Source organism: Microcebus murinus, chromosome 1 (genome assembly GCF_040939455.1).
Source record: "Microcebus murinus isolate Inina chromosome 1, M.murinus_Inina_mat1.0, whole genome shotgun sequence".
Taxonomy (NCBI): Eukaryota; Metazoa; Chordata; class Mammalia; order Primates; family Cheirogaleidae; genus Microcebus; species Microcebus murinus.
This window is the reverse complement of record NC_134104.1, coordinates 113,378,227-113,405,707: the sequence shown is the minus strand read 5'-3', so window position 1 is coordinate 113,405,707 and position 27,481 is coordinate 113,378,227. Positions and strand designations below refer to the sequence as shown.

General features: G+C 35.6%; 1 protein-coding gene across 2 annotated transcripts; it reads left to right on the top strand.

Annotated features, from left to right (window-relative positions):
* The first annotated feature begins 228 nt into the window (after positions 1–228).
* On the top strand, positions 229–23,572 carry DIPK2A (divergent protein kinase domain 2A). 2 transcript variants are annotated; one of them, XM_012762398.2, is made up of 3 exons: positions 229–1,160; positions 16,920–17,223; positions 20,865–23,572. In XM_012762398.2, the coding sequence occupies exons 1-3, from the start codon at positions 504–506 to the stop codon at positions 21,194–21,196; spliced, it is 1,293 nt and encodes a 430-aa protein (XP_012617852.1). In that variant the 5' UTR covers positions 229–503; the 3' UTR covers positions 21,197–23,572. The 2 variants fall into 2 exon arrangements, with proteins under 2 accessions (XP_012617852.1, XP_075860944.1); XM_076004829.1 differs by lacking the exon at positions 229–1,160 and adding an exon at positions 12,710–16,341.
* Positions 23,573–27,481: the final 3,909 nt, after the last annotated feature.

Sequence of the window (27,481 nt, the reverse complement as noted above, 5' to 3'; positions counted from 1 at the left end):
ACGAGCCTGAGTGTGCGGCGTCGGGGACGCGCGTTGCTACTTTTGGGTGTGAGGCGTTCCAGCTCCTCTTCCCCTCCCGTGAGTCCCTCCTTTCTTCCGTGGCCCCGCACGCCCGAGGCGGCCAGACCGCCGCCGCCGCAGCTCTCGCGCCCTGAGCAGCAGTGCGCGTGCGCGCGCACTCGGGCGCGCGGCCCGCGCTCCCTCCCCCTCCCGCCCCTCTATAACTTGGCTGGCGAGGAGGAGGCGCAGCCGGAGTCGGAGGGCGGGGAGCTCGGAGGAGGGAGCTCGAGAGTTGTGGAGACTAGTGACTGGGAGAAGTCGCAGCCTGCTCGAGTCGGCTCCTTCCCGCTCCCCGTCTCCGTCTCTCACACACCTACTCCGCCTCCCGCCCCAGCCTGCGCTCCTTCTCTCGCCCGGGCTCGGGCGGGTCGCTCTCGGAGTCTTGGCGCGGCGGGGGCGCCCCGGGGGTGCCCTCGCCCTCCCGGAGCGGGCGGGCGGGCGGGATGTGGCGCCTGGTGCCCCCGAAGCTGGGCCGCCTGTCCCGCTCGCTGAAGCTGGCGGCGCTGGGCAGCCTGTTGGTGCTGATGGTGCTGCACTCGCCGTCGCTGCTCGCGTCCTGGCAGCGCAACGAGCTGGCCGACCGGCGCTTCCTGCAGCTCAATAAGTGCCCGGCGTGCTTCGGCACGAGCTGGTGCCGCCGCTTCCTCAACGGACAGGTGGTGTTCGAGGCGTGGGGCCGCTTGCGCCTGCTGGACTTCCTCAACGTGAAGAACGTCTACTTCGCGCAGTACGGCGAGCCCCGCGAGGGCGGCCGCCGCCGAGTGGTGCTCAAGCGCCTCGGCTCGCAGCGCGAGCTGGCGCAGCTCGACCAGAGCATCTGCAAGCGGGCCACGGGCCGGCCCCGCTGCGACCTGCTCCAGGCCATGCCCCGGACCGAGTTCGCGCGCCTCAACGGCGACGTGCGCCTGCTCACGCCCGAGGCGGTGGAGGGCTGGTCGGACCTGGTGCACTGCCCCTCGCAGCGCCTGCTCGACCGCCTGGTTCGCCGCTACGCCGAGACCAAGGACTCGGGCAGCTTCCTGCTCCGCAACCTCAAGGACTCGGAGCGCATGCAGCTGCTGCTGACCCTGGCCTTCAACCCCGAGCCGCTGGTGCTACAGGTAGGCGCGGACCTCGGGCGGGGGGCGTCCTGCCGGGAGGGGCCGCGCGTGGGAACCGGAGTCGGGAGAAGTGGCTCCGCCCGCGCTCGCTGCCAGTTTGGACCCGGCCGGGCTGGACCAGGCTGCGGGCGTGGGAAGGGGGCGTCGCTGGGGGATCCCGGGGACTGTTCCGGGTTGCAGAGGATGACCCGGCTAATGGAGAGTTTGCTCTTGTCACCTAGACTCGGGCGCATCTCGGATTTGACTGCAGATCTCTCAACGCCAGAGGGAGTGCGTCTCCAACGCTCCCAAAATGTCTCTCCTGCGAGTTTCCTTCCGCTCTCCTCCCTGCCTTTCTGCTTTTATCTGCCAGGGCTTGCACGTCCACGGCACAGTCTGTTCACGAGCCCTTGGACCTTTCTTAGTTCTTTCCAAGTGGTTTTATACCGCGTTCGCTCTTTCCTTTGCTGACCCTCGTGGCTGGCCCAACTTCGGCCTCAGAGTCTTTGTTTTAATTCTTAGCTCATTTACCTGGCAGTCATTCGGACAGCTAATTCGAGGGCAAGTTGGGGGAGATAAGGTCAGAGAACGGGACAGTGGTGGTGGTGGGGGGGTTAATCCGAGAGCCTTGCTTTGGGTAGGATTAGAATCAGAAGCAGAAAAAAGTAAAGCAGCGTTGGACTTGGGGCTGGAAGAGCTTAAGGCCAAGACGGGTATTTTCATCCTGATCCTGTGACCTACCCTATTCATCTGGTAATCTGTCGAAGGAAGATAAACTGTTAGGCCAGGGCGAGAAACAGGGAGGGAGATACTTGTCTCTCTCCTAACTGTGTTATTTGCTCTCTTCTGACTTTATTTTCAAAATAAATGTGCCTTCTAGGGGAATAGAATGGACTCTTTTTACTGGTGACAGCAAAAAGAGAACAAAAAACAAAAATGCTGTTTACCTTTGGAGTATTTACTTGTCTCTACACATCCCCACCAGGCTTTGGTGCGGTGTCCTTGGACAGTGATTACAACTGTGGGGTTGTGATCCTTCCTTGTAACTGCTTGAAAACTTAATGTGCTCCTTTTCCCTGTTAGTTTTGCTGCATTTCAAATACAAAGGGGAAAAAAGACTTAAAATTTATCACAAGTAATTTTGTTATACTTCACGCCCTTTATGCACTACTAAGAATGTCACTGAGAATATGTTCACAATGTCAAGTTCATAAAAAAAAAAAGAATGTCACTGATGGCTGGAAGGTTTGTTTTTTAAAATCTAAAGTGTATGATAGGAATGTGCAAGTATTTGTTTCTTTTCTCAAGTTCTACACTGCTCATTTTAGCTAAAAGAAATCAGCTTTGTTTTATTAGTTCAGCCAAATAATTTTAACACAAATATTTTGCTTCAAACAGAAGTTTAGAGTGGGTCTTAGTAAATTTTAAGGCATCTTAGGATATTTGTAATGGGTTAATTTTAAAGTACAGATTGTATATTATATACTGCTGCATCTCCTAACAGTGATTGTTGAATAAAACTGGTTAAACTTCCCTGAAAGAAAATTACTTTATTCAGTTGTTCCAAAACTAGTAAGTCTGTAAAGCTGGGGTCCCCAACCTATAGTAAGTTGTATAATTATTTCATTACATATTACAATGTAATAATACAAATAAAGTGCACAATAAATGTAATGCTCTTGAATCGTCCGGAAACCATCCCCCCTCCTGCCCTGGTTCTTGGAAAAATTGCCTTCGGTGAAAATGGTCCCTGGTGTCAAAAAGGTTGGGGACCGGTACTCTAAAGGTTCAGTGTATATTTTTGATATACACACGCTTGAAACTTTTTTTTCATTTAAGCTACCTTTTTAACTTAAAAAATAAAAATCTTATTGTTTACATTAGCAAGATTGGTTCATGGAGATAGTGTTAGCAGTTTGCTAAAATAGTCTGTCAGATTCTCTGGGACCCAATAATTTAGTAATATTATACATTGCTATACTGAAAATACTGGCTACTTATGGAAAGATTTTTATCAGGTGATTTTTGAATACTGAAGTACAAATAACAACTAATACTAGAATGAATACTTTAAGAACATTATGTATCCAGTTCTTTATAAATGTAGTCATGGTGTCTGAATTTGAGAAACCTTGGCATTTGATTTATACTAAGGTAAATCTCCTTTCATCAGGAAGGCTTTATATTTTTTTAAAGTTTGAAGTTCTTTTGGCATTTTCAGATTACTTTATAGCTGAGATAGGTGTTCTTGTATCTTGTTTTCTGATTAACTTTTCCCTCATACTTGCTTTTTATCTGTTTTCATCTTTAGTGATAACTTTCTTTTAAAAAAAGCACAGTAACTTTTTTTGTTTTAAACTTACACAGTTGCTTTGAGTGGGTCCATTGATGAGTTATGAGTTTGTTTTTAGTATTTGAGGAAACATGTATCAATATTGTAGACTGTGGCATTTGTAAACTGCATTTTTAATTTAGATAACCCAGTCTCCAGAAATAATACTAATACTTTCTAGTTAATTACAAACTGTGAAATATAGATTTGGAGTCTTTAGTACTAGTCATATTGGTATGTTCTTTTTTTAACCTGATGAACAAGCAAATAGAATAGAAAGACTTATTTTTAAATAAAGGAGATCTTCATAGAGCTGCTATTTTTTTTTATAGAACCGCTCGATCTTTGGTAAGCTAATGAGTTAAGTATGAACAATATACTTGAGAATTGATGATGGTATAAAACCACTAAAATGAAAGGAATCTCGAAATTCTGTGATCAAATACAAAGGTTCTTATATAGTAAGCCAAATCATAATGTTCATTACTTTTTGTTAGCTAGGTAAACTGTTCATTTTTAGCATTTTTAGGGGTTGATATAAAACTGTGTATAACTGTTTACAGTAGTATTGGGGTATTAATTGATACTGATAGAAAAACTCAAATTTTTGCTCTCTGTATTTTGCTTCATGTATTTAAAAAATAAAATTTTTAAGGATACCAGTGTATGTTTTACAGCTTAAAGAGGAACCTACTTTTTTTTTTTTCCAGGAGAGGGAGCTACTTGTTGGATTTTTGGACAGTTGGAGACAGTAGATTTTTCTTATATTGTCCAAAAAATTAACTACTTTGGAGAAAAAGTCTTTGAACTGACTTCAGACTATTCTTAAGAAAAGTTCCATTATAGTAAAGATGCTTCCTAAATAAGCATTTAAAAATCTCTTTTGATAAGGTACTAAAGAAGAAACTGAAAGATACATATGACTTTAACCCATTAAACTTGCCTCTTCTGATTTAAAAAATAAATAATTAAAATTTCACTTAGACCTTGAAAGGAGACGTGAAAGGTATTGAGTGTGACATATATACACATATCCCTTATTTATGTAAGGCTACACAGATGTGTAATATAAGTATGAAATGGCATGAGAGTAGGACTCTCCCTATTGCTGGATAAGTTAGTTTTACTAGCTTACAGCAGTTTATCTAGCTCCGAGTTGTTTTAGCATAGAATTATTATGTTCTAAAGAAAATGATAGACATTAAGCAATAAAATAATGCTAGTAGTATCTTTCAAATCTTCTTCTCCAATATCATTATTCTTCTTCATATTTTAAGTCACAAAGAGGCATATTTCAATGCCAAGGATCCTATGGAAAAAAAAATTGGAGGAGAGAAGCCTTGTTGATTTTGTATTGTGTAATAGAATCTTGGAATATTCAAAATTTGAGGTGTCAAAGTAATTGGCAAGATGACAAGTTATTTTACTGCTAAATTTTCTATCAGTATTTGTACTTATCTATTTTTGAATTTACGGGAGTGTGTGCGTGTATGTGTGTGTGTGTGTGTGTGTGTGTGAGAGAAGGGGAGGGAGAAAGAGGAATGGTTCAGAATTTACTGAAGCTCAGATAGTATCTTTGACTTTGTAACCTGGGAGTACTGAAGATGGTCTTGTTTATAGGAATTTGAAGAAAGCTCTTGGTTATTTAAGGGGAGGAGCTGGGATTTTATTTTATTATATTTGTGGAACTTTATTTGCCTGAAGTTTTCTGAATCATGGTTTTTATAGGATTTACTTTATAGTATGTGACTGTAATTATTTAAGCTATGATTTAGCATCCTGGGGACTCTCAAACACTTAGCTTGAGAAATTTTTGTTTTTTTCAGTTTTCTTCTGAGCTTGACTTTAACTGGTGGGTTTAATTAAGCTCCTCTAAAAGGGGATTGGGGAATTTGGTACTAGGTCCTTGCTAGGATGTAAGTTGGAGGTCAGGACAGGTAGGTAACCTTCTTTCAGGCTTTTCTTCCTATGACAAAATTTTTACCCAGATTAAATCAGATTAAAACAAAACAAAAATCGGAGATTTTCTTGTGGGGCAGTAGTATCTAAAAGGATGTTTTGACTTTTGTCTCATGAGGTTTTTTCCCCCAAAACAGGCTAGGGAGCCACTTACTTCTCTTTCACTGGCTGCCTTCCCACGTGAAGGTTTTAAAACACATTATAGGTAGTTCTGAGTAGGTAGGTCTGAGTAGAGCACTTTTTAATCTAATAATTTCATAGCTTTTTTCTGGTTTTTCATCTGGGGTTTCATTGACACTTTTGACACTTGAATGTTCTTCATGAAGAAACAAACAAAAATAATAAAACAATTCTGTGTACCTCAGGTCCCCCTCAAAGGAGGGACTTTTATTTTAGAAAGGCCCCAGAAACAGTTACCCTTAAGAAAGCATCACTTCAGGATCAGTGGAGCAAAATCACTTGATACCCTGGTCTAGTTTCTGGATTTATCCATTTCTTTGTACCATTATTAATTTTGACCTTTTTGTACTTTTGTCTAATCTTTGAGTTGATCTTTGTATTTTCACTGCATGGATTAGCACATATTACTCACATGTGGTTTTTTTTGGGGGGGGGTGGTCTGCTTTCTAGATGTATGTAACCAGTTTCTCAGGGGATCAGCAGACTGGTTTTTATTTTCTTTTTTTCTGGCTTGTGGTCTCTGACCTACTTCCTTATTGCTGTCATTTGCTGCTGACTCTTCACAGAATGCTGACTTTTTCTTTCTTCACTTTTCATTCATTACCTATATATTAAATTAATAATGACCTTAGAATGTAAATCCTGCGTTCTTCCTATACATACAATGAATTTTAATAAATGGTTATAAAATGTCTTAAGACTGAAAATTACTAGTGTAAGATGAGGATAGTTATTTATCCCAGTCATTGACCCTGGAAGGTTTTAAATTATATAATCAAATCTTTTATCTAATTTATAGATTCTTGATAGGAAGTTATCTGTGAAATACCTAAGAGCTCTTTGGAGTTATAGCCAGAACTGAATTTTGTTTGTTCCCTTTGGCAAATAGTCTGTTACAAGGCATTTGGATTGAAAGAATGGACTAACGGTCCTAGGCAGGGAGTAGCTTACTGTGTAGAAGGTAGGTACATAATACCTACATTAGTACTACAATCAATTACAATACTAATTACAATCAATATAGTGTAATAAGCCCTATAAAAAGTTATATGCACACTCTCAGATGACTCATTTCAGGAGGGACATCTGGTTGTATCTTGGTAGCAGTGGGTTTCAGGGAATGTTTCAGGAAGGAATTGAGTCCTGAAGGATAAATGGAGTTTTGCCAGTAGATGGGGGTGGATTTTGCCGGTAAATTTTGCCAGTAGATGAAGGAGTGGTGGGGACAGTATTGAACTAGCATCCAGTTCATATTCAACATTACTACACAGTTGTTGGGTGGCATGGAGTAAGTCACTTTAAGTTTCAGATCCTGAGTTTTATAATCAGGATCTGAAACTTTATAATTTTTATAAAGTTTTTATAAAATTTTATAAGTTTTATAATCAGTAAAATGAAGATATTGAAACTTATCTAACAGGATTGTTTTAAAGACTAGGGGAGATAGAATTATTCAATTAATATATTAAATATTTTTAATTGTAAAGCTTTTGGCAATGCATTATTTCTTTGAAAATCAGCTTATTTCATTTGTAGGTAGGAAAGTAGTTGAAAAGTTCTTTATTACATTATGCTGACATCTAAGAATTGTATATAAATTTTACTCTTATGTAAAATGTATATAAATTTTACTTATGGCAGAAGTTCAAGTGTCACCCTAGGTATATATTAATATATATATATCTCATACGTATGTATGTAGCTATTTCTTCAGATATAGTTTTTTGGGAATAGTAATTTAAAAGGGTGTTAGGGATTTGTCCCATATAAAATATAATGAATAGAATGAATATTGTAGGAAAAAGGATTTAGATAAGGATTCAGAAGTATAAAGCATATAGTTTATTTTTTTCTCTGTAAACCATTATTATAGTTTAATCATTCCATTTGGTACATTAATGAATGGTAATAATAAAAAATAGGTTAAATCTGAGTTATTTATGGGTACAGAATCTTAAAAGATTTGTGATCTGAAATAGTGTGATGCTTCAGGGTTGTCTTCGTGTTTTTCCTCTCTGGTGCTCTTTTGGGGTTTTAACTCTGAAGTGAACAGATCTGAGGAGGATTGCGTGGAATTGCTCAATAGTGCCAAGAACTGACCTATACACCTTTGGGATACAGCAAAGATGACAAACCAGAGCACACTTTGCATAGCCTTTGCTTTTTGGAACATTCAGTGTGGACAGCAGATAAAAAACGAGGTAATTTCAGATTTCTCATACCATAAAGAGAACAAGGAAGAACCTATGTTGGAGAATTGATTGGGGATGGTATACTTTAAATTGGATGGTCTGGAAGAATGACAATGAGGAAAAGCCAATGGTACAAAGATCTCAGGACAAAATCGCTTACATGCAAGAGGTATGGCAAATCCAGAGGCCTCAAAGGATGATCAATCGTTGGGGTAGGAAGCACAGTTGGAATGTAAGATCATAGATGCAGGCTAGAAGCAGATCCCATGTGGCATTGTAACCATGCTTAATGAGCTAGGATTTCATTTTCAGAGCAGTGGAAAACAGCAGAAGTGTTTATAGCAAGGACTGGTTTGTGGAGAATGTGTTGTAAGTGACAAGGAAGGAATCAGGGAGGCTTTTGCACTCTTGTAGAAGAGAGCATGGTAATTTGTATTAAGATAATAGCAGTTGAGATTATGAAAAGTGGTCAGATCCAATATATTTTGGAAAAATAGCTCCCAAGACTTGCTGATGTATAGATTAAGGTATGAGGGAAATGGAAACATAAAGGCTATCTCTCTTGGGGTTTTTGTTCTGAGCAACTATTGAGTGACTTTTTATTATATTGAGAAAGCCACCCAGAGAAAGCATGGATTTGAAGTAGAGAAACCAAGAGTTTTGTTTTGGTTATGTTAAATTTTAAACAACAACAAGAAAACTGATCTGCTAAAACCAGGCAACAGAATTTACTGGAGGGAAATAATTGTGCTGTTAGTGAGTGTTTTGGTGTTCTTCAGAAGGGCTGTGTTAATTCAGTTTGTGAACCAGGGAAGTTGGTATTATTCTACTTGTCAGACTGTTTAAGAAATCAGATGTTGACTAAGAAAAATAAGATAGCATTCTTAGGTTATTGGGTCCAAAAGAAGGTTATTATGTCCTTTTTATTTCCTTGAAATTTTGTTTTTATTGGGAGTAAATGTGTGAGTATGGTGTTTGTAGGTATGTATTCAGTTTACAAACATTGGCTCACTTTGTTGCTCACTTTTGCTGGTTGTGAGAGTAGGTAAGATAGGGTCAGTTGAGACTAGTAAATTTATGCATATTTGAAAGTGTAACCAGTAAGCTTTTTTTGGTTTTTTGTTTTTGTTTTTTTGAGAGGGAGTAGCATTAATTCTTTTTAAAAATTTTTTCCAGAAACAGGGTTTTGCTCTGTTGCCCAGGTTATAGAGTATGCAGTGGTGCAATCATTGCTCATTGCAGCCTCAAACACCTGGGCTCAAGTAATCCTCCTGCCTCAGCCTCCCAAGTAGCTGGGACTACAGGTACACACCACCATACTCAGCTAATTTTTCTTATCTTTGTAGAGATGGGGTCTCACTGTGTTGCCCAGGCTGGTCTTGAACTTCTGGGTTCAAGTAAGCTTCCTGCCACAGCTTAGACTATTTATTCTAAAAGATAATTTATTTCTATAAGACTTTGGTAGAAGTTTTTGTTGTTGTTGATGATGTGTTTTGACATTCATTTCCAATTTTAAGTACAGCTGTTGGACATGATATTCAGTGAAATAACCTTACTATTTTCAAGGCATTGCATAATATTGTTGGAATTTGAGGTGGGTGGAAAATGGCATTCAGAAAATTATTTCATGAAATAAATGGAACATATCCTAGGACTTAAAAATTGGGAGATTAAGCTTCTACAGTATTTGTAATGGATTTTGGCCTCTACTTGGCAGTATAAATTAAGAAGCTAAGGTCTTAGAGAAATTTTAGCAAAATTCAGTAACCATTAAATCACCCTAATAATTTTACTATATTTCCCCTCCAGACAGTTCACAAAACTGTGAACACATTAGTCTGTCACCAGTATGGTTGACTAATCTCTATGAACAGCTGTTATAACATGCATTACTACAAGGGGATTTTCTTCAAATTTGGGCTTTTAAAAATAATTTTAAAACTTAAATTGAAGCTTTAACCATTTTCTATGTTTTTGATAACATTTAGTTCCTAAGAATGTTCTCAAGTTTACATTTTGATTTTTGCTTTTATGCAGAAATAACTATGTAGAAAGTCTGATAACCAGTTTTAGATTGTATATTTTAATTATTAATAGATTTTTTATTTTTGTTTATAGTAGGAATTTCCTTTTTTTAAAAAAAAATCAGATTTTCATAGTAACACATTTCTTGTTCTGTATTCATTTTATCTCTTTAGGCAAACTGCAAAGTTGTGCTTCTTTTAGTGGAATATTGTGAGGTAATAAATAACTATAAAATATTCTATATTTCTTATATGAAAGGAATTTGGTCTTTTAAATTTAGTTTACAAATACTACTTTTGGTCACATAGAAAAAGATAATAGAATTATAGAGCATAAGCACTTTTAAAGTTGACTTTATTTTAATCTATTAGTCTCATGTCATTCATTGTTTATAAGTAAATATAGAAAACCAAAAGATACTCTTTTATGTATCTCACTCATGTATTTGGTATCTGCTTTTCTCGTGACTATGTTATGACATGGTAGAATAAAATGGCCTTATTAACCTGACAGGACAGTAGTGGCTGTTGATCAGAGGGTATTATTTTGATACTTTAAAAATTTGTTGATCACATAAAATGTAATATTTGGTTTTGATCTAGGTAAGTAGTAGGTTATTTCAGCATTCTAAACTTCCTTTGTGGTGCTTACCTATAATAAATAAAAAGAAAGTTTAAAAACTAAGTTTACATATGTATATGTTACCAATTTTGAAATTTCTTCATTTTTAGTGCTTGCAGATGCTCTATACATTTCTAATAGCATGAGGTCTTTATAAAGTTTGGTAAATAATTTATTACTTCCTTATAATTAGAAATTACTAGAGGGCAGTAAAGGTATTTTTTCTAATTTAGTGGTTCTTGGCTATACTATGAAGGTGCTCATTGTAGATGCTTTTTAGTAGATGATGTGAACATAAGCACATCCTTTGATGAATGTTGATTCTTTATTTAACAGATTTAATTAGGAAATATAAAAGTACTTTGGTGAACAGTTCTTTATAAAGTAGTATTAAATTTATAAAGTACATTTTGTACCTTTTTTTCCTTTGCTCCTTGGATTGCCCTGATGAATATGATGATAAAAATATTATATCAGTTCTACAGAGGAAGAAACCAAAGCTCAAAGAAGTTAATACTTTGCCATGGTTACAGCTAATGAGACGTACAGGTGGAGGTGGACCTCAAAATCTAGCCTTATAATTTCAGATTCATTATTCTAATATACTTATAGTCCATTTATATTGCCGTTTAAATATAAAAATTTTAATAAATATATACTATAAAAAGTATAAAATATCTAAATTTCCTAATGTTCACTATAAAATTGATTATATACATTATATTACCACCTTCATTTTTTTTTCTCCTACAGTGGATGATGACTTTTAGTGGTTTCGTTTGTTTCTGAAACCTTGGCTTTAACATAGTATCAGTGTGTATATGCTTGTTTTTAGTATTATGTGAGTTTTATGATATCCAAGAAGGTACCCTAAAGTTTTGTTACCAATAAAAAAAAAGAAAAAAACATAGACATGGGATTAGGTTTCATATTTAAAATACTTTTATTTTGTAAATTAATAGTGAAACATTTAATATTTCTTTAAATCTTAGCATTTAACCATATTTGACTTAATACTTCAAATTTCCATTTTTAATATTTACATTCATTGTACAATAGATGTCTTTGGGTTGTCACCAAATTCTTTGAAAAATACAGTTCTAGAAAAGTACATAATACTTCCATACCTCTTTTGTGCATTTGTATAATCTTGAACTATTTACTTTTAAAAGCATTATATTTATGACATATATTCAAGCCTGATTAAAAGCCTTGAAAAATTAGTGGAGTGTCTCTAATGAAATTATAATTGATACCATTCTAAATTTAAATATGCCTACCTTCAAATGAAAAGTGCACATTTTTTAAGTTATAAATAATTCATTAAAATGATCACATTTTATTTCAGATTAAACTGTGCTTGTGCTAAGCAATTTGAAGACTCTGATTTTTAGATTTTGTTTTAAATAGGAAAATGTAGATTTCACCAGTAAACTTATCCTGGCTTGCCCTGTGGGGGTTTGATAATCAGGAAGAATCACTTTTTCTTTTCTTTCTTTTGTATTTTTTTTAAAGCTCAAAGACTTGTCCAACCAGGTCATCATTATCCTTGTTTTTCTAATTGCTTGATATTTTAACAAATCCAAGTTCTAACATCTAAAAATTTTGTCTCTCAAACTCTGCTTGACCATGGTATTTTGGTTTTAAGCCAGAATTGCTTTATACAAATATTTTGGCATCTTTTGAGCATTTTCTTTGAACTCTAGCGTGTTCAGTAGAACTCTGTTCTCATTAATGAAATTATGACTGTTTTCACTAGTCAAGGAAAAATTCTTGTCATCTGAGCAAATGGTGTGAATTCATTTTCATTTATTAAAGTTCTTCCAAAAGATTAGGTGGCAAACTATATGAAAGAACTGTAGTGATCTTCTTAAAATGAGGCATAACGGTATTTTAGCTAACATTGTCAAGAATCACTGTATGAATATAAAGTTGCTCAATGTGACATTTGTTCATATATTTTACCCTATTCTATGAGGGACTTGGGTAATGAAGTGTAGATTTGACTGTCATTTGCCAATTGGAAATACTCCAAAAACAAGGAGGCATTTGTACATGTGCAGATGTTGGCAGGGTTCCCTTTTCTCCTGTTGTCAAAGACCATTTTATTTTCACAAAGATATGTTTGTATCTGTTCTGCAATATGGCATGTGAATAATGTACCAATAGTGTATGGAGAAGGTTTTTGTTTTACTTTTTGCATGACAAAACTATATAGTCTCACATATTATTTTTAGTGCTTTCATTTTTTTGTTAGGGATTTTATACATGATGAGTGCTTCTGAAAAATAGTTAAATCTTTTGTAATAATTGGTCTAACTAAAATTTCAGGGTCATGGGGGTATTTTAAATTGAGGGGGAGTTGAAAATGATGTGTGGTTAGCACACAATTTCTTGCACTGCATATTGGATATGAACAATCTGTCACTTATTCTAATGGCCAAAAGAAATAAAAACAAAATTTCTGAGGTTCAAGATTAAAAATGTGTTTACATCTAATTGCTAAAGAATCAGTAGATAATATCTCTGAACTAAAATTGAATTAATTAACTAAAATTAAATATTCATAATATATCTAATTTTTTTCATTTACATGGTATTTTATCACAAAGCTACAGATTTTCTTTAAAGTTTTAAAGAAAAAAGTTACATACTCAAGTATAGTTACTGTGCATTGATAGACTGAAAAGGGAGCAATTGAAAATAGTAATTATAACTAAAGTTTAGTTTTACAAATCTTTTTTGTTGTAAAGTTAATAAAAGTTATAATGCAAGGATATTATTGAGTTTTGACACTTTCTTAAAGCTTAGGGTAAAATTACTATTGCCCATTTTCCTAAGAGATACAAAAACCTCATCTCCAGGTCTTAAATGTATAATATATAGACTATTCAATTTTTAGCAATAGAAGTAGGCTACATTTATATAGGCATACCTCAGATATATTGTGGGTTCAATTTCAGACAATTGCAGTAAAGCAAGTCACATGAATTTTTTCGTTTCTCGTTGTATATAAAAGTACTTTTTTACATTATACTGTAGTCTACTAAGCATGCAATAGCATTGTATCTTTAAAGATTGTATACCTTAATTAAAAATACTTTATTGGTAAAAAATGCTAACAATCATCTGAGCTTTCAGCAAGTTGTAAACGTTTAGCTAGAGAGGAGTCTTGCCCTCCATGTTGATGGCTGCTGAATGGTCAGGGTGATGTTTGCTGAAGGTTGGGATGGCTGCCACAATTTCTTAAAATCAGACAATTAAGTTTGCCTCATTGGTTGACTCTTCCTTTCACAAAAGAGTTCTCTGTAGCTTGAGAATTTGATAGCATTTTACCCAAAGTAAAACTTCTTTCCAAATTAGAGTCAATCTTGTCAAGCCCTGACTCTTTATCAATTATGTTTATGTAATATTTTAAGCCTTTTGTTGTCATTTCAACAATTTTCACAGCATCTTCACCAGGAGTAGATTCCATCTCAAGAAACCACTTTCTTTGCTCATCCATAAGGAGCAACTCTTCATCTGTTAAAGTTTTATCATGAGATTAGTAATTCAGACACATCTTCAGGCTCTACTTCTAATTCTAGTTTTCTTCCTGTTTCCACCACATCTGCAGTTACTTTATCCATTGAAATCTTGAACCCCCAGAAGTTATCCATGAGGGTTGGACTTGACCTCTTCCAAACTCCTGTTAGTGGTGATATATTGAACTTTTCCCATGAATCACAGATGTTCTTAATGGTATCTAAAATGGTGAATTCTTTCCAGGTTTTCAATTTACTTTGCCCTGATCCATCAGAGAAATCACTGTCTATGTATGGCAGCTCTAGCCTTAAGAAATGTATTTCAATCAGGCTTAAAAGTTGAAACTACTGCTTCACCTATGGGATTCAGAATGGATATTGTGTTAATAAGCATTAAAACAATATTACTCTCCTTGTATCTCTCCCTCAGAGTTCTTAGGTGACCAAGTGCATTGTCAATGAGTAGTAATTTTTTCGAAAGGAATTATTTTTTCTGAGCAATATTTCTCAACAGTGGGGCTTCAAACATTCTATAAGCCATGCTTTAAACAGATGTACTGTCACTCAGACTTTGTAGTGCCATTCATAGAGCACAGGTGGAATAGATTTAGTATCATTTTCAAGGGCCCTAGGATTTTTTGGTATAGTAAATGAGCATTGGCTTCAATTTAGTCACCAACTGCGTTAGCCCCTAATTAGAGAGTTCCCATTTACTTTGGAGTTTTGAAGCCAAGAATTGACTTCTCTTCGCTAGCTATGAAAGTCCTAGGTGGCATCTTCTTCCAATATAAGGCTGTTATGTCTACATTGAAAATCTGTTGTTCAGTGTAGCTATTTTTATCAATTATCTTAGCTAGTTCTTCTGGATAACTTGCTTCTGGATACTTTCTGTATCAGCACTTCAACTCTCACTTTTATGTTATAAAGACAGTTTTGTTCCTTAAACCTTATGAACCAACCTCTGCTAGCTTCAGACTTGTCTTCTGCAGCTTTTTTTTTTTTACCTCTCAGCTTTCATAGAATTGAAAAGAATTGGGGCCTTGCTCTGGATTAGGTTTGGGCTTAAGGGAGTGTTGTGGCTGATTTGATCTTCTATTCAGACCAGGAAACTTCCTCCATATCAGCATTAATGCTGTTTCATGCTCATCATTGGTGTGTTCATTGGAGTAGCATTTTTAATTTCCTTCAAGAACTTTTACTTTGCATTCACAACTTGGCTAACTATTCGGTGCAAGAAGCTTAGCTTTTGGCCTATCTCAGCTTTTGACGTGCCTTCCTCACTGAACTTAAACATTTCTAGCTTTTGATTTAAAGTGAGAGGATGTATGACTCCTCTTTTCCCTTGAACATGTAGAGTCCATTGTAGGGTTATTAATTGGCCTAATTTCAATATTGTGTCTCAGGGAGTAGGGAGTTCTGAGAAGAAGGGAGAGATTGGAATAGTCAGAACACACACACATTTATCAGTTAAGTTCACCATCTAAAATGGGCACAATTTGTGGCACCTCAAAACAGTTACAATAGTAACATCAAATGGCATTGATCATAGATCACCATAGCAGATATATTATAATAATAATGACAAAGTTTGAAATATTGTGAGAATTACCAAAATGTGACACTGAGACACAAAGTGAGCACATGATATTGGAAAAATGGTATCAGTAGACTTACTCAATGTTTGGTTGCCACAAACCTTCACTCTGTAAAAAATGCAATGTGTGAGAGATGCAGTAAAGCAAAAGCACAATATAATAAGGTATATCTGTATTCTATAGTATTTTGTTAAAAGATTATACTTAATACTGTCTTCCCAGTCTGCCTCCCCTCCCCAATAATAGTGTGTAAATATCTTATCATATTTTTTTTTTTCAAACGTGAGTAAAGGTTCTAGGCTGAGGGATTGGCTCTTGAAACATACTTCTAGTCATATGATCCCATATAAGAAGTTGTTTAAAACATTACTTCCCATCCCTTTTTTCTCCAGTGCTCATTTTTTAATTATGTGTTTTAACAGTGGAAAGTATCTTATATAAAGCCTAACATTTTACTTAAGTTAAAAATGACTTGTTCAGAGTCATGGAAGACTTTTCTTTTGATTTAGGATGATAATGCTCCCAGTCATTTTAAAATCTATTAGAAAACCTTGCTAAGATGAGAATGAATAATTTTGAAACTGGGCCAAGGTGAACAGAAAATGTGATGACTGAAGAAAGGGGAAACAAGATGGCCTTGGGACCAAGGTTGCTGGGAATAGAGGTCACATTGATAAAATATTAGTTTGCACCTTCCCAACCTTTGGATGTGGGTTAAAAGACACCTCCCAAGAATCCTTCTCTGAATTGCATCCCTGCCTGCTTCTGGACTAGGTAAGGCCTAAATGGCTCCTTAGGATCTGTATCACTGCTTATTAACTAATACTTATCATATGCATAATTATTTGTTTGGTGTCTTCCCTTTTAAAATAAAATCCCATGGCTAAACAGAAACTGTTTAGTTCACTCTTTATTGCCAGCATAACACAGTTACTGATGCCTGGTAAATGATTGCTGGTTAACAGATTGCAAAGCTATTCATTCCAAAGAAAGGATTGGTTGATTACAGTAAAATAGTAAAGAAGATAAGGGAAAGTGTAAATACTTTAGATTTGGTAATAAAGACAGTGTCTTGCTGTTTATTGATTAATTTGGTTCTGAGATTTTGATAAGTAAGATTTGTCAATCCTATTTTAGCTTTATAACATAAAGTTCTCCATTTAAATTTTTTTTTTCAGATCCATAGTAATGGTATGAGTTAGGAAAAAAAGTGAAGTTTATCTCTAATGAACTGTTGAATATAACAAAATCCAAACACATTCTTAGTAGCAATCTTTACTGAGAGGATCTGGGGATAGATATAGGATATCTCTTTCAGAATGTCTTATAATATTTAGATAATTCTTTTGTAGAGTTTTCCATCTGATGAAGGTTGGCCATTTGCAAAATATCTTGGAGCTTGTGGAAGAATGGTGGCTGTAAATTATGTTGGAGAAGAACTATGGAGTTACTTTAATGCACCATGGGAGAAACGAGTTGACCTCGCTTGGCAATTAATGGAAATAGCAGAGCAGCTTACAAACAATGATTTTGAGTTTGCACTCTACCTCCTGGACGTCAGCTTTGACAATTTTGCAGTTGGTCCTAGAGATGGGAAGGTAATCATTGTGGACGCTGAAAATGTTTTGGTTGCTGACAAAAGATTAATTAGACAAAGTAAGTATGTAACTTTTAGATATTTTTTGTATACAATTTTTCAATGTCAAAATGATGTTTATATTTATATGAAGTAAGCCTTCAATTTATTCTTTAAATGGCAACCTTGCATCTTTTTTTTTTCTTTGTATAACTACTATCAGTAAACAAATGCAGATACTCCTTACCTTATGCAGGGGTTGCATCCAGATAGAACCCTAAATTGAAAATTTTGTTAAGTTGAATGACATGCAATTAATACATCTAACCTATCAAACATCATAGCTTAGCTTAGTGTAGTTAATAAAGTATTGACTATCTCGTGTAATTTATTGAATACCGTACTGGAAGTGAAAAAGAGAATGGTTGTGTGAGTACTCAAAGTACAGTTTCTACTGAATGTGTATCACTTTTGCACCATATTAAAGTCAAAAAATTGGAAGTTGAACCATTGGACTGTCCTAATTTATTTTTATACTTGCACTCTTAGTCACAGTTTCTCCATATTTAGTAACATATCCTTTGGGTTCCAATGGATACAAAATACCTAGACTCAATGTGTTTTGCGTACTATGTGCTATAGTCTGTGTTTTAGGAGTCTAATGGAGAATTAAGTTTATATTATTACAGGCCACCAGAGTGACTGTATTACTTTCATGGATGATGATTTTTCTGTAGAATCTCTTACAGGAATGTTCTGTATTGTATTGTTTTGTGGGGCTGCTACTGTGATGGTTTTGTTTTGTTTTTAACCATTTGGGACAATTCCTAGCACTGCAGATCTGACTGTGGTTTGACATTCTGATTATTAAAACTCACACAAAACTTTGTTCTCTCATTAATGTTTGTGAGCTCTTCACAGGATAGATGGGCAGAGTGTCTGAAGTGTTTTGAAATTTAAATGCTATAGGAATTTTAAAGTATCAGGGACAAAGCCTGTAGTTCTAAAGCCAGTTCAGTTAGAAAAAGAAACCAAAAGATTGTTGCTCCATGGTTAGGGTCTTATATTTTTAATCCCCTTTTCTCCCCTGATAAAAGAGATATAAGGATCTTTTTGATGAACAGAGGCTGAATATTTGTGGCACTTGGGGAATGCAGTTAATGTAGTAACAGCAGTATATTAGGTTGACATGTATTTTTGCATGATCTTAGTGCAATTCTGCTAAATATTTGATTATTTCCACTGCCTTGTTTTGCTTCTATACTCACCAATCTGCTTTCTGATTATTGCTTGACTTGCCATGTAGATCCTCCCACAGGGAGTGAATGCCCTGCTGGACTGTTCCACTACCCACTTAGCCTCTTCTTACATCTGTGAATGTTGTACCAGCTAACACCATGCTTTTCTTTTTAAAAGAGTACAATTCAGTGGTTTTAATGTAGTTAGAGTTGTGCGATTTGCCTAACCTTTTAAAATTTTTATTCCTGTGTTTATAAAAATATTTTTTTGTAATTCATTTTACGTGGACATTTCTGAAATAATTATTAAAGTTTTATACCAACTGATTCCTGGCCTTGGATAAACCCAACTCTATAACTTACATATTCTTACATTTCATACAGTGAACATTTTGCTCCAGTGCTACTTTAACTCTGGCTAGTTCTTTTCAAATGTCTCATGGGCCCTCTAAATAGCCACTTTACAAAAGGGCCCTGTCTACTAATTCACCCTCTTTTCTTTCAGCTTTCTAGTAAATGACCTTTATTTTTTTCTTCACAGGGAAATTGAGGTTCTGCTATGGCAACTTCCTCAGCGTCCTTCCCTTTACCATCTAAACTTAGTTAACACAATACACATTCATCTTTTTTTTTCAGACAGAGTAGATCCTTCCTTGAGAATTTGTTGACTCAGTTGTCTTCTTCAACTTCCCACCTCCTTCCTTTAATACCCAATTTCTCTAACCTCCTCATAAATGAGTATGTATAAGATCCTCTCCTGCTTCTTCTTGCTTTTCAGCTGTTTTTATAAAAGTATTGCTTATTTATCTCTCTCTTTCCTCAACCTCCATTCGTTCCTTAGCCCATTAAAATTTGATTTAGATGTCTGCCTTGCTGTTAGCAACTATCTAATTGGCAAATTCATGAAGTGGCTCTGATTAGTACCAATTTCTTGCAATTCTTTTCTTGACTTCCTTCTACTGGGATAGTAGCTTTGTGAAGACATTAAATATGATCTTATTACTCCTTTGCTTAAATGGTTTTCATGAGTTCTCATTGTTCAAATAAAATCTAAACTCCTTACCAGGGCACAATCTGTATAATTTAGCTCTGTTCTGCTTCATTTTTAATATCCTTCTGTCCACTGCCCTTGATGCTTCAGCTACAATGGCCTTCTATCTTCTTGAATGAACTTTCCTACTCTGGGCTCTCCCACATGAAGTTTTCTCTGCCTGACATGCCTCGTCTCTCCACATACAGCTACTTATCCCTTAAACCATGGCTCCATACATCAACTACATATGTGCTGATGAGTTCTAAATATGCCTGTTAATACCCCTGACCTCAAAGTCAGAAGTTTCAATTCTAGTTCTAGTTGCTTATATGACATACCCACCTGGATACCTTATAGCTACTTTATATTCATATTGTTTATATATAAAATATTGATACTATTATGTTAATAGTATCTGTCTTGTTATCCAATTAGAACCTTAAACTTTACCCATATACTTAAGTGTTAATTTTTGTGTGAAATGTTTCTCCAACCTGGTTTTTCTCTCTGGGCCATTAGTTTCTCTCATCATCTTAGTCCCTCTGGTCTTCAGCCCATAGTTATCTTTCTATAAAATAAATCATAGTCATGATCAGTAAATTATGATCTATTTTCCTAGCTTCATTTGTGCCTCCTCTCCAGGTACCTGTTTCAAACTATAGTCAGTGAAGTATTGTCTCCTGAACCAGCTGAACCAATCCCTAACTCCATGCATTTGCGTATATTGTGCCCTGTGCCTGGAATGCTGTTTTTTTTCTTGCCACTTTTTCTTTTTCTTTTTTTTTTTTTAGACTCACTCATTTTTGCAGATCTTGCTTCTCTTTAGATTTTTTTTATCTTTAAGACCTAAATCACTTGGGAGAGACTAAAGCAGGAGGATCACTTGCAGCCAGGAGTTTGAGACCAGCCTTGGCAAGATGGCAAGACCTGTCTCTAAAAAGAAAGGAAAAATTAGCCTGACGTGGGGGCACACACCTGTAGTCCCAGCTATCCAGGAGGCTGAGGCAAGAGGGTCCTTTGCCCTGGATTTGGATGCTACAGTGAGCTATAATCGTGTCACTGTACTCCAGCCTAGGCAACAGTGTGAGACCCCATCTCTAACAAAAAAACAAACAAATAAAAAATACCTTTATGTTTTATGTATCCTTCTATAGCCTCCAGGTAAAAGTGCTGATTGCTCTCTACTCCTGTAGCATTGTGTCATACTTCTATATGGCATATTCTGTGTATGGTGGAAAGTCACTGTACTGAACCTGTAAGTGGTATTGATTTTCTCTGATCCTTTTTACCTCGCATTGGTAGGCTCCCAGTAAATGTTTGTATGAATTAATATATTTAAATGTTTAAAGATATACTTTTATACATAAAAGTATAGAACAAATACTTTTATGTCAAAGTTAACTATTTTAAAATGTATTTTTCTCTTTCTGCTTTTCCCCCTCTTTCACAGATAAGCCTGAAAATTGGGATGTATGGTATGAAAGCAAATTTGATGACTGTGACAAGGAGGCGTGCTTGTCATTTTCAAAAGAAATTCTTTGCGCTCGTGCCACTGTGGACCACAATTATTATGCTGTTTGTCAGAACCTCTTATCCAGACATGCCACCTGGCGTGGCACTTCTGGAGGACTCCTTCATGATCCACCAAGTGAAATTGCCAAAGATGGCCGACTTGAGGCCTTGCTGGATGAATGCACCAACCCAAAGAAGCGCTATGGCAGATTCCAGGCTGCAAAAGAACTGCGTGAATATCTAGCACAATTAAGTAACAACGTGAGGTAGTCTATGGTGAACTTTTTTTTTCCATTCTCCATTTAAACAGCACTGGCTAAAACTAAACCACCAAAAACAATCTGGAAAAGCGAAATATGGAAGCATTGCATTCAGAGGATAATAAACTTGCACTGATAAATCTTACATTAACATCTATCAAAATAAGACATTACTTCAAAAATCACATGAGCTTTCTGCAAATAAGTATGTTCTTATACTTTTGAGACTTCAGCTGTCATCGACTGCTTTGCCCTACCACCCCTCCCACTCCCCTGATTCCTGAGTGGATTAATGAATATTTTTAAGCTATTGGAAATGAGTCTGATAGTTACATTGGCTTGTGTATCAAAGGGTACTTGGTACTTAGTTTGCATTACTATCATGATTTTGTGAATCTCTTGCATTTACTTTGAATGTCAGGTTAGATTGGCCTGTTTTATAGGCCACTTTTTTCTTTTGATGTGTAGGGGTTTTTTCATTTTTATGTTTTTTATTAAATTTTACACTTCCAGGTTACTGTAGGTGTTCATTTAAATTTTGACCAGTTTTCATTCAGTGCTATGCGGTACATATTTACTGTTAGGGCGGGATTCCCAGGTTTACTGTGTTTTTTGTTTTTTTGTTTTTTTCTAGAAAGCTAAGTATTATATTATGTAAATACTTTTTTTCACTGCCTTCTGTGGTTTCACCATTGCATGATATAATTTCAGGTTATTTAACAGTTACATCCCTCTATGCCTATAATTGTAAGTGTACACTAAACATGAAGTTCGGCATATGTTGCAGAATGTCATTTGTCATTTACTAAAGGCTTTAAAAAGAGTATACTAGAAATCTACACCTTGTTGTTAATTTTGGTTCAGAAAAAATCTAACCCAGTATTTTCAAAATGCTAACTAGTCCAAGATAGTAATTCATATGCCAAAGAAATATTAGACCTAGTCTCATGTTTAGAATTTAAAATAAGATTTGATCGTCTATGTATTCTTACCGTCTGACTTACAACATTTTAGCTCTGTCATTAAATTCAGATCTCCCTGTTTAATTTTGAAGGTTAAACTACTGCTTTCAAGAATATGTTTATGTGGATAAAAATTAAGAAAGGTGAAATTTGTGGGCTGTTAAAAAAATGTTAGTGTATATAAGTTGACTATCACTAACATAGATAATATTTTTCTGTTTGAAGTTATTAATTTTGTTTACAGCAAAGTTTTCTGTAGTGTGCAGTAGTGAGTTCCAGACTGACCTTATTACAAATCAGAAAGTGGTTAAAATATACACAACCAAAGCCAAGTTTTTTCTTTTTCATTCTTTCAGCAACTATTTATTGAGCATCAACTCTGTGCCAGGCACATTACTAGCTGCTACACACTGTCTGAACAGGACACATGGTTAAGTAACTTTAAAATGATTATCAAATCTTTAATGTAGGTATTTCTTAAGTTGAAATAACATTCATTATATTTGGATGATGCTTTCATGTTATTTTACTGTTGTGATGGAGATTCTACATGTACCATCTAAAACTAGGTTGCTACAGAAAGAGGAGGATGAAATCAATAAAATTAATTCCAGTTTAAAAACTGGAAGGAAAAGGGTAAGAGCTCTGCATTATAAAATAGTTGCATTGTGTTAATTTTTATACATCAATACATTGCATATGCCACCTAGCCCTCAATGAAACATTTAAGTGCTGGAAATTTTACTAAATTGACTTTTTACAACTTTGGAAAAATGTTGAGGGAAGTAGGTAAAATTATTTGTCAAACATTCATCTTTTACTCAGAACTTAAAATGCCCATTTCAAAAGGGAGCACCTTTTATATTTGATAAGTTTGCATTATAAACTTTAGAATGCCAGTCATAGAGGGGTTGTCTATCTATGGTTTAGCAAACATTTATTTTACTTTTTGGAAGAGTGATTGTAATGGCAGAACGGAAAGTGAGAAAACACTGCCAGCAGTGATTGCTACTTGAGGTAGTTTTTTATAACTACCATTTCCCTTCCAGGAGATTATGTGAAATTTCTTTTATCTTTGGAAAAGGTTGAGGAGAAGATAGTAAAAGAATTAGAAATTTAAAATTACAGGGAAAAATATGTATGTGAAAAGCAATAAATATTTTGTTCACTTTGCTATCAAGATGTTCACTATCAGATATTTATTATACAGCAGCAATTTATATTTTTAATCATTGCCCATTAATAGACACAGTAAAATATTTTTGAATCAGACATTTGGGGTTTGTATGTGCATTAAAATTGTCTTTTGTACTGTAAGTTACTGTTAATTTGAATATTTTATCAGAACTGTCTCCCTGTGCCTTTATAATATAAAGTTGTTTCTACAACTTTTAATGATCTTAATAAAGAATACCTTAATCACACTTTTCAGACTATCTCTTAACTTCAACTGTCTACGTTTCTCTTGAGTGGAAAATAAGCTTTTCTTTTTTTTCTCTTGCATGCATTTTGTTAGAATTTTGGGGAACTATCTGGTTAGGATGTAAGGTGAACTTCAAATATGTGTTTTATTTTTCTGTAGTAGTGACTATTTAAAACTTTTACTACTAAAATGGGATTTAAAAAAATTCATTATGGAAATGTTCAAATGTATGCAACAAAATAATGAGCAATAGTATAATTCTCATTACACTAACTTCAAAAGTTAGCAATGTGGCCAAACTTGTTTCATCTATACTCCAACCTATTTGCTCCGAGCTTATTTTGAAGCAAATCTGAGATTTATCATTTGATTCATGTGTACACATTAGGCATTTTCTCCTCCAACAAAACACAATACTATTTCATGTTTAAAAAAAGTAGTAACTCAGTATCACCAAAGCAGGAAAGCTTTCAACTACCACTGAGTTTTATCAAAAGTTCTGTATCCAGTTGCAGGGATTCTGAACTACTGGCTATACAGATGGAGCAATTTAATGATCAGTAACAATAATAACTGAAATGGATTGCAACACATTAAAAATGTAAATCCATGTGTTCAAAATGACACTAAAAACAGCCACCAGAAACAACAAACCAACTTAGTCACCTTTGAAAGAATATTGAGGAATTATTCCAAAAACTGGTAAATTGGGAAAAAGCATTTATCCTATGTTACCTCAGGATAATCAAATGATAAGGGGAAAATTTTGCAGGTTACATAGAATTATTTCAGTTAATAAATGCAGAAGGGGTGTTAGAATCTCATCGTTTTGCAATTCCTGTTAAATGGACAAATCTAAGCAATGATCATCAAAGGCTACCGAAGCTATTACTTGAAAAACTGATGAGAAACATGGTTGGATTAGGATGGTAACACCTGAACCCATTGGTCAGTGTTACAATGATGTGCCATTTGATAAGACTCAATGGAAAGTACCCAGCACCACCTAGGAAGTGTCTTGCCAAAACCCAAAAACCCTGAATCTGATTAAGCCTCTAGATCTCTCTATTAATGGGAATTGAATAGCACAAAGGGACATGTTACAGGACACTATGTGGGCGTAGTCAACAAAATTTAGGACAATGAGTATTTCTATAGTATAAATAACTTTTTTTTTAGCAAGTTGCAGGGAAAAATCATAGGAACCTTTACGTTAAAAGGTTTGAAAAGCACATGAAAGAAACACTAAGTATCACCTTTGTATCCTGATTTGAATAAGTCAACTTTTTTAGGAAGTTGAAATTTGAAGGACTAAACAAGGTGAATGTCATGGATAACCTCATCCACTTTAATTTTGCACTTTGATATGTAGAAAAACTGTAAAGTACACCTAGTTTTTACTAAGCAAACCTATAGTTTACTAATTTATACTGTTAACTATAAGTCTAAGTTTTGGATAAGGGCATTTAGTAGGATTCATTTTTTTTTTCTTTGTTTTTGAAAGATTATTTGCCCAATCACAAAAATAGGTAGTGGTAGAGATGGGGCTCAATGTTCTGATTGATTTTTTTTGATTGACTTCAATAATTTTTCTACTACAACAAGGGCTGCAAATTTTAATTATGTTTTTGTGGTCCTTTAATGCAATTTTAGATAAATTATTTTCAAATATTGGGGGAAGGTAGAATAAGATAAAGATCAGGAGTTACAGGCAGATTTTGTTCTTACAAAACTAAAGATAATGGTGTACTCTTAATGAGTAATCATGAAGTTTTGAGGATGGTTCTTGTCTTCCTCTAGCACTAATATTTTCTGTTAAAGTCACTAGCTATTGTTAAAACCATAAATAGAAATCTCAAACACTTGATACTCACTTGTTTTCAAGGGAAAGATAATGTTTCTCTGATGTCATTTAATAAAAGGCAATTAAAAAGGAAAGACATCTTTGAACTGCTTAAAATAAATACTTAGATGTTTCTGAAAGGAAGAGCTTGAATCTCTTCTTTGACCCTTGCCAATTGTGACTCTAGACAAATTATTTAACATCCATGAAACAGTGTCCACATTTTAAAAATGTGGAATTTCCTCTTTGACTGTATTACAAAGTTACTGGACAGATGGGGTAATGTATGGGAAACGCTTTGTAAGCTATGAAGTGCTATACAAGAATTTGTAATAACAAATAAACATTGATGGTTTGCCCAGAGAGAAAGAAGGGACTTCATTCAAGGACTAAATAATTGGCTTTTTGGTAGCTGGCAGGGCACAGCCACCAATGACTTTTACCTCTTTATAACTCAAGACTGTAAACTAGTTTTAGCAAGAGGAGAGAGGCATTCAGCAGATATTTTTAGAAAGTTTCCTGTGGTTTAGATGAAATTGTCAAAGTTACGATTCAGCATGAGGATTTTAAGTTGCCAATTCCCTGCACTGCATAGGATAATCATTTATAATCAGCTGGGGAAAAAAAATCAGAAATTTTTGGAAGGAGAACGACTGTTCCAAGACTCTGTTCTATTGTCAAATCCTCACTCTTGAAGCTAACTTTTCCATCTTTTGTTGAAATATCAAAGGTAGGGAAAAATGTTGCCATAAGTAACTTAAATCTTAAGTTATTTAATATAACAATATATAAGTATATACTTATTTATATAAATATTACAATATTAAGCTATTGTTACATGAAACCAGTAGTTATTATGACTTAAATCTTAGAGTTCTTAAAAGAGGAAACACAATGGAAGCTAACGTGATAAAATATACCATGCTCATTAAAATATGCAAGCTCATTAAAAATCAAATAATGTACCACTGCATCTCTACTCTTATTATTGAAAGGAAGCAGTACCAGTAAAAACTATAGAGAATCAGATTAAGAGTTTTCCTCCTTAGCTGGGCAGAACATGAGTCTTAGGCAAGGTGTAGTGGAGCGACAAAATGTTAGTACGCAAAAAGAAATCCTTGGGTGGATTCAGACACTTCTTTGCCCTTTTTGCTGCCTATCCTAAGCAAAACTCCAAAACAGCCTGGGTCATAGTTTGCCGACTCCCATTCTAAATTATTTTATAGTATTTCTTCATAAAAATATATAACTTTTTCTGTGGTTAATCATGTCAAACTTTTCACTATTGAACATGCTACTATGAATATCCTTATACAAATAACCATGCACACTTATGAATACTTATGTAGGAAGTAAAAATGCCAGGTCAAAGGTGTGCAAACTTAAGTATGTAAATTAGCTTCCAAATTTTCCTCCAAAGATTTTTACCAATTTAGACTCCCAAAAGCCATTTATGAAGGGCTGAACATGGTGGCTCACACCTGTAATCGCACCACTTTGGGAGGCCTAGGTAGGAGAATCACTTCAAGGTCAGCCTGGGCAACATAGTGAGACCCCTATCTTTACAAAAAATAAAATAAAAAATTTAGCCAAGCACAGTGGTGTGCACCTGTGGTCCTAGCTACTCAGTAGGCTGAGATGGGAGGATCATTTGAGCCCAGGAGTTTGAGACTGCAGTTAAGCTGTAATTGTGCCACTGCACTCCAGCCTAGGTGACAGAATAGGACTTCCCATCTCTTATAAAACAAAACAAAACAGTATATCAGAGTGCTCTTACCTCCTGCCAATATTGGCTATTATTTGTTGATTTATTTTGATTTTTATGAATGTTATATGTAACACTATTTCTCTTGTTTTTATTTGTAACTGCTTAATAATTAGTCGAGGCTTGAGAGGACTAATAACACCCCTTTACCTTACTGCTTGATTTAGAATAAGAGACAAATACAGGGATTAAGAGGCTGCAGCATATCGCCTATGCTATTGATAGAGCTGTTGAGCAGCATGGCCTACATCCATAGTAACAGTAGTTTTCCTAATGCTATATTCCAGAATTAATCTTCCCCA

What these genes read in the sequence shown, in the direction of transcription:
- DIPK2A (XM_012762398.2), top strand. Translation starts at nt 504, where the DNA reads ATGTGGCGCCTGGTGCCCCCGAAGCTGGGCCGCCTGTCCCGCTCGCTG. An exon ending in CCGAGCCGCTGGTGCTACAG is followed by an intron (nt 1,161 to 16,919) that starts GTAGGCGCGGAC and finishes ATTCTTTTGTAG; the next exon opens with AGTTTTCCATCTGATGAAGG. An exon ending in CAAAAGATTAATTAGACAAA is followed by an intron (nt 17,224 to 20,864) that starts GTAAGTATGTAA and finishes CCTCTTTCACAG; the next exon opens with ATAAGCCTGAAAATTGGGAT.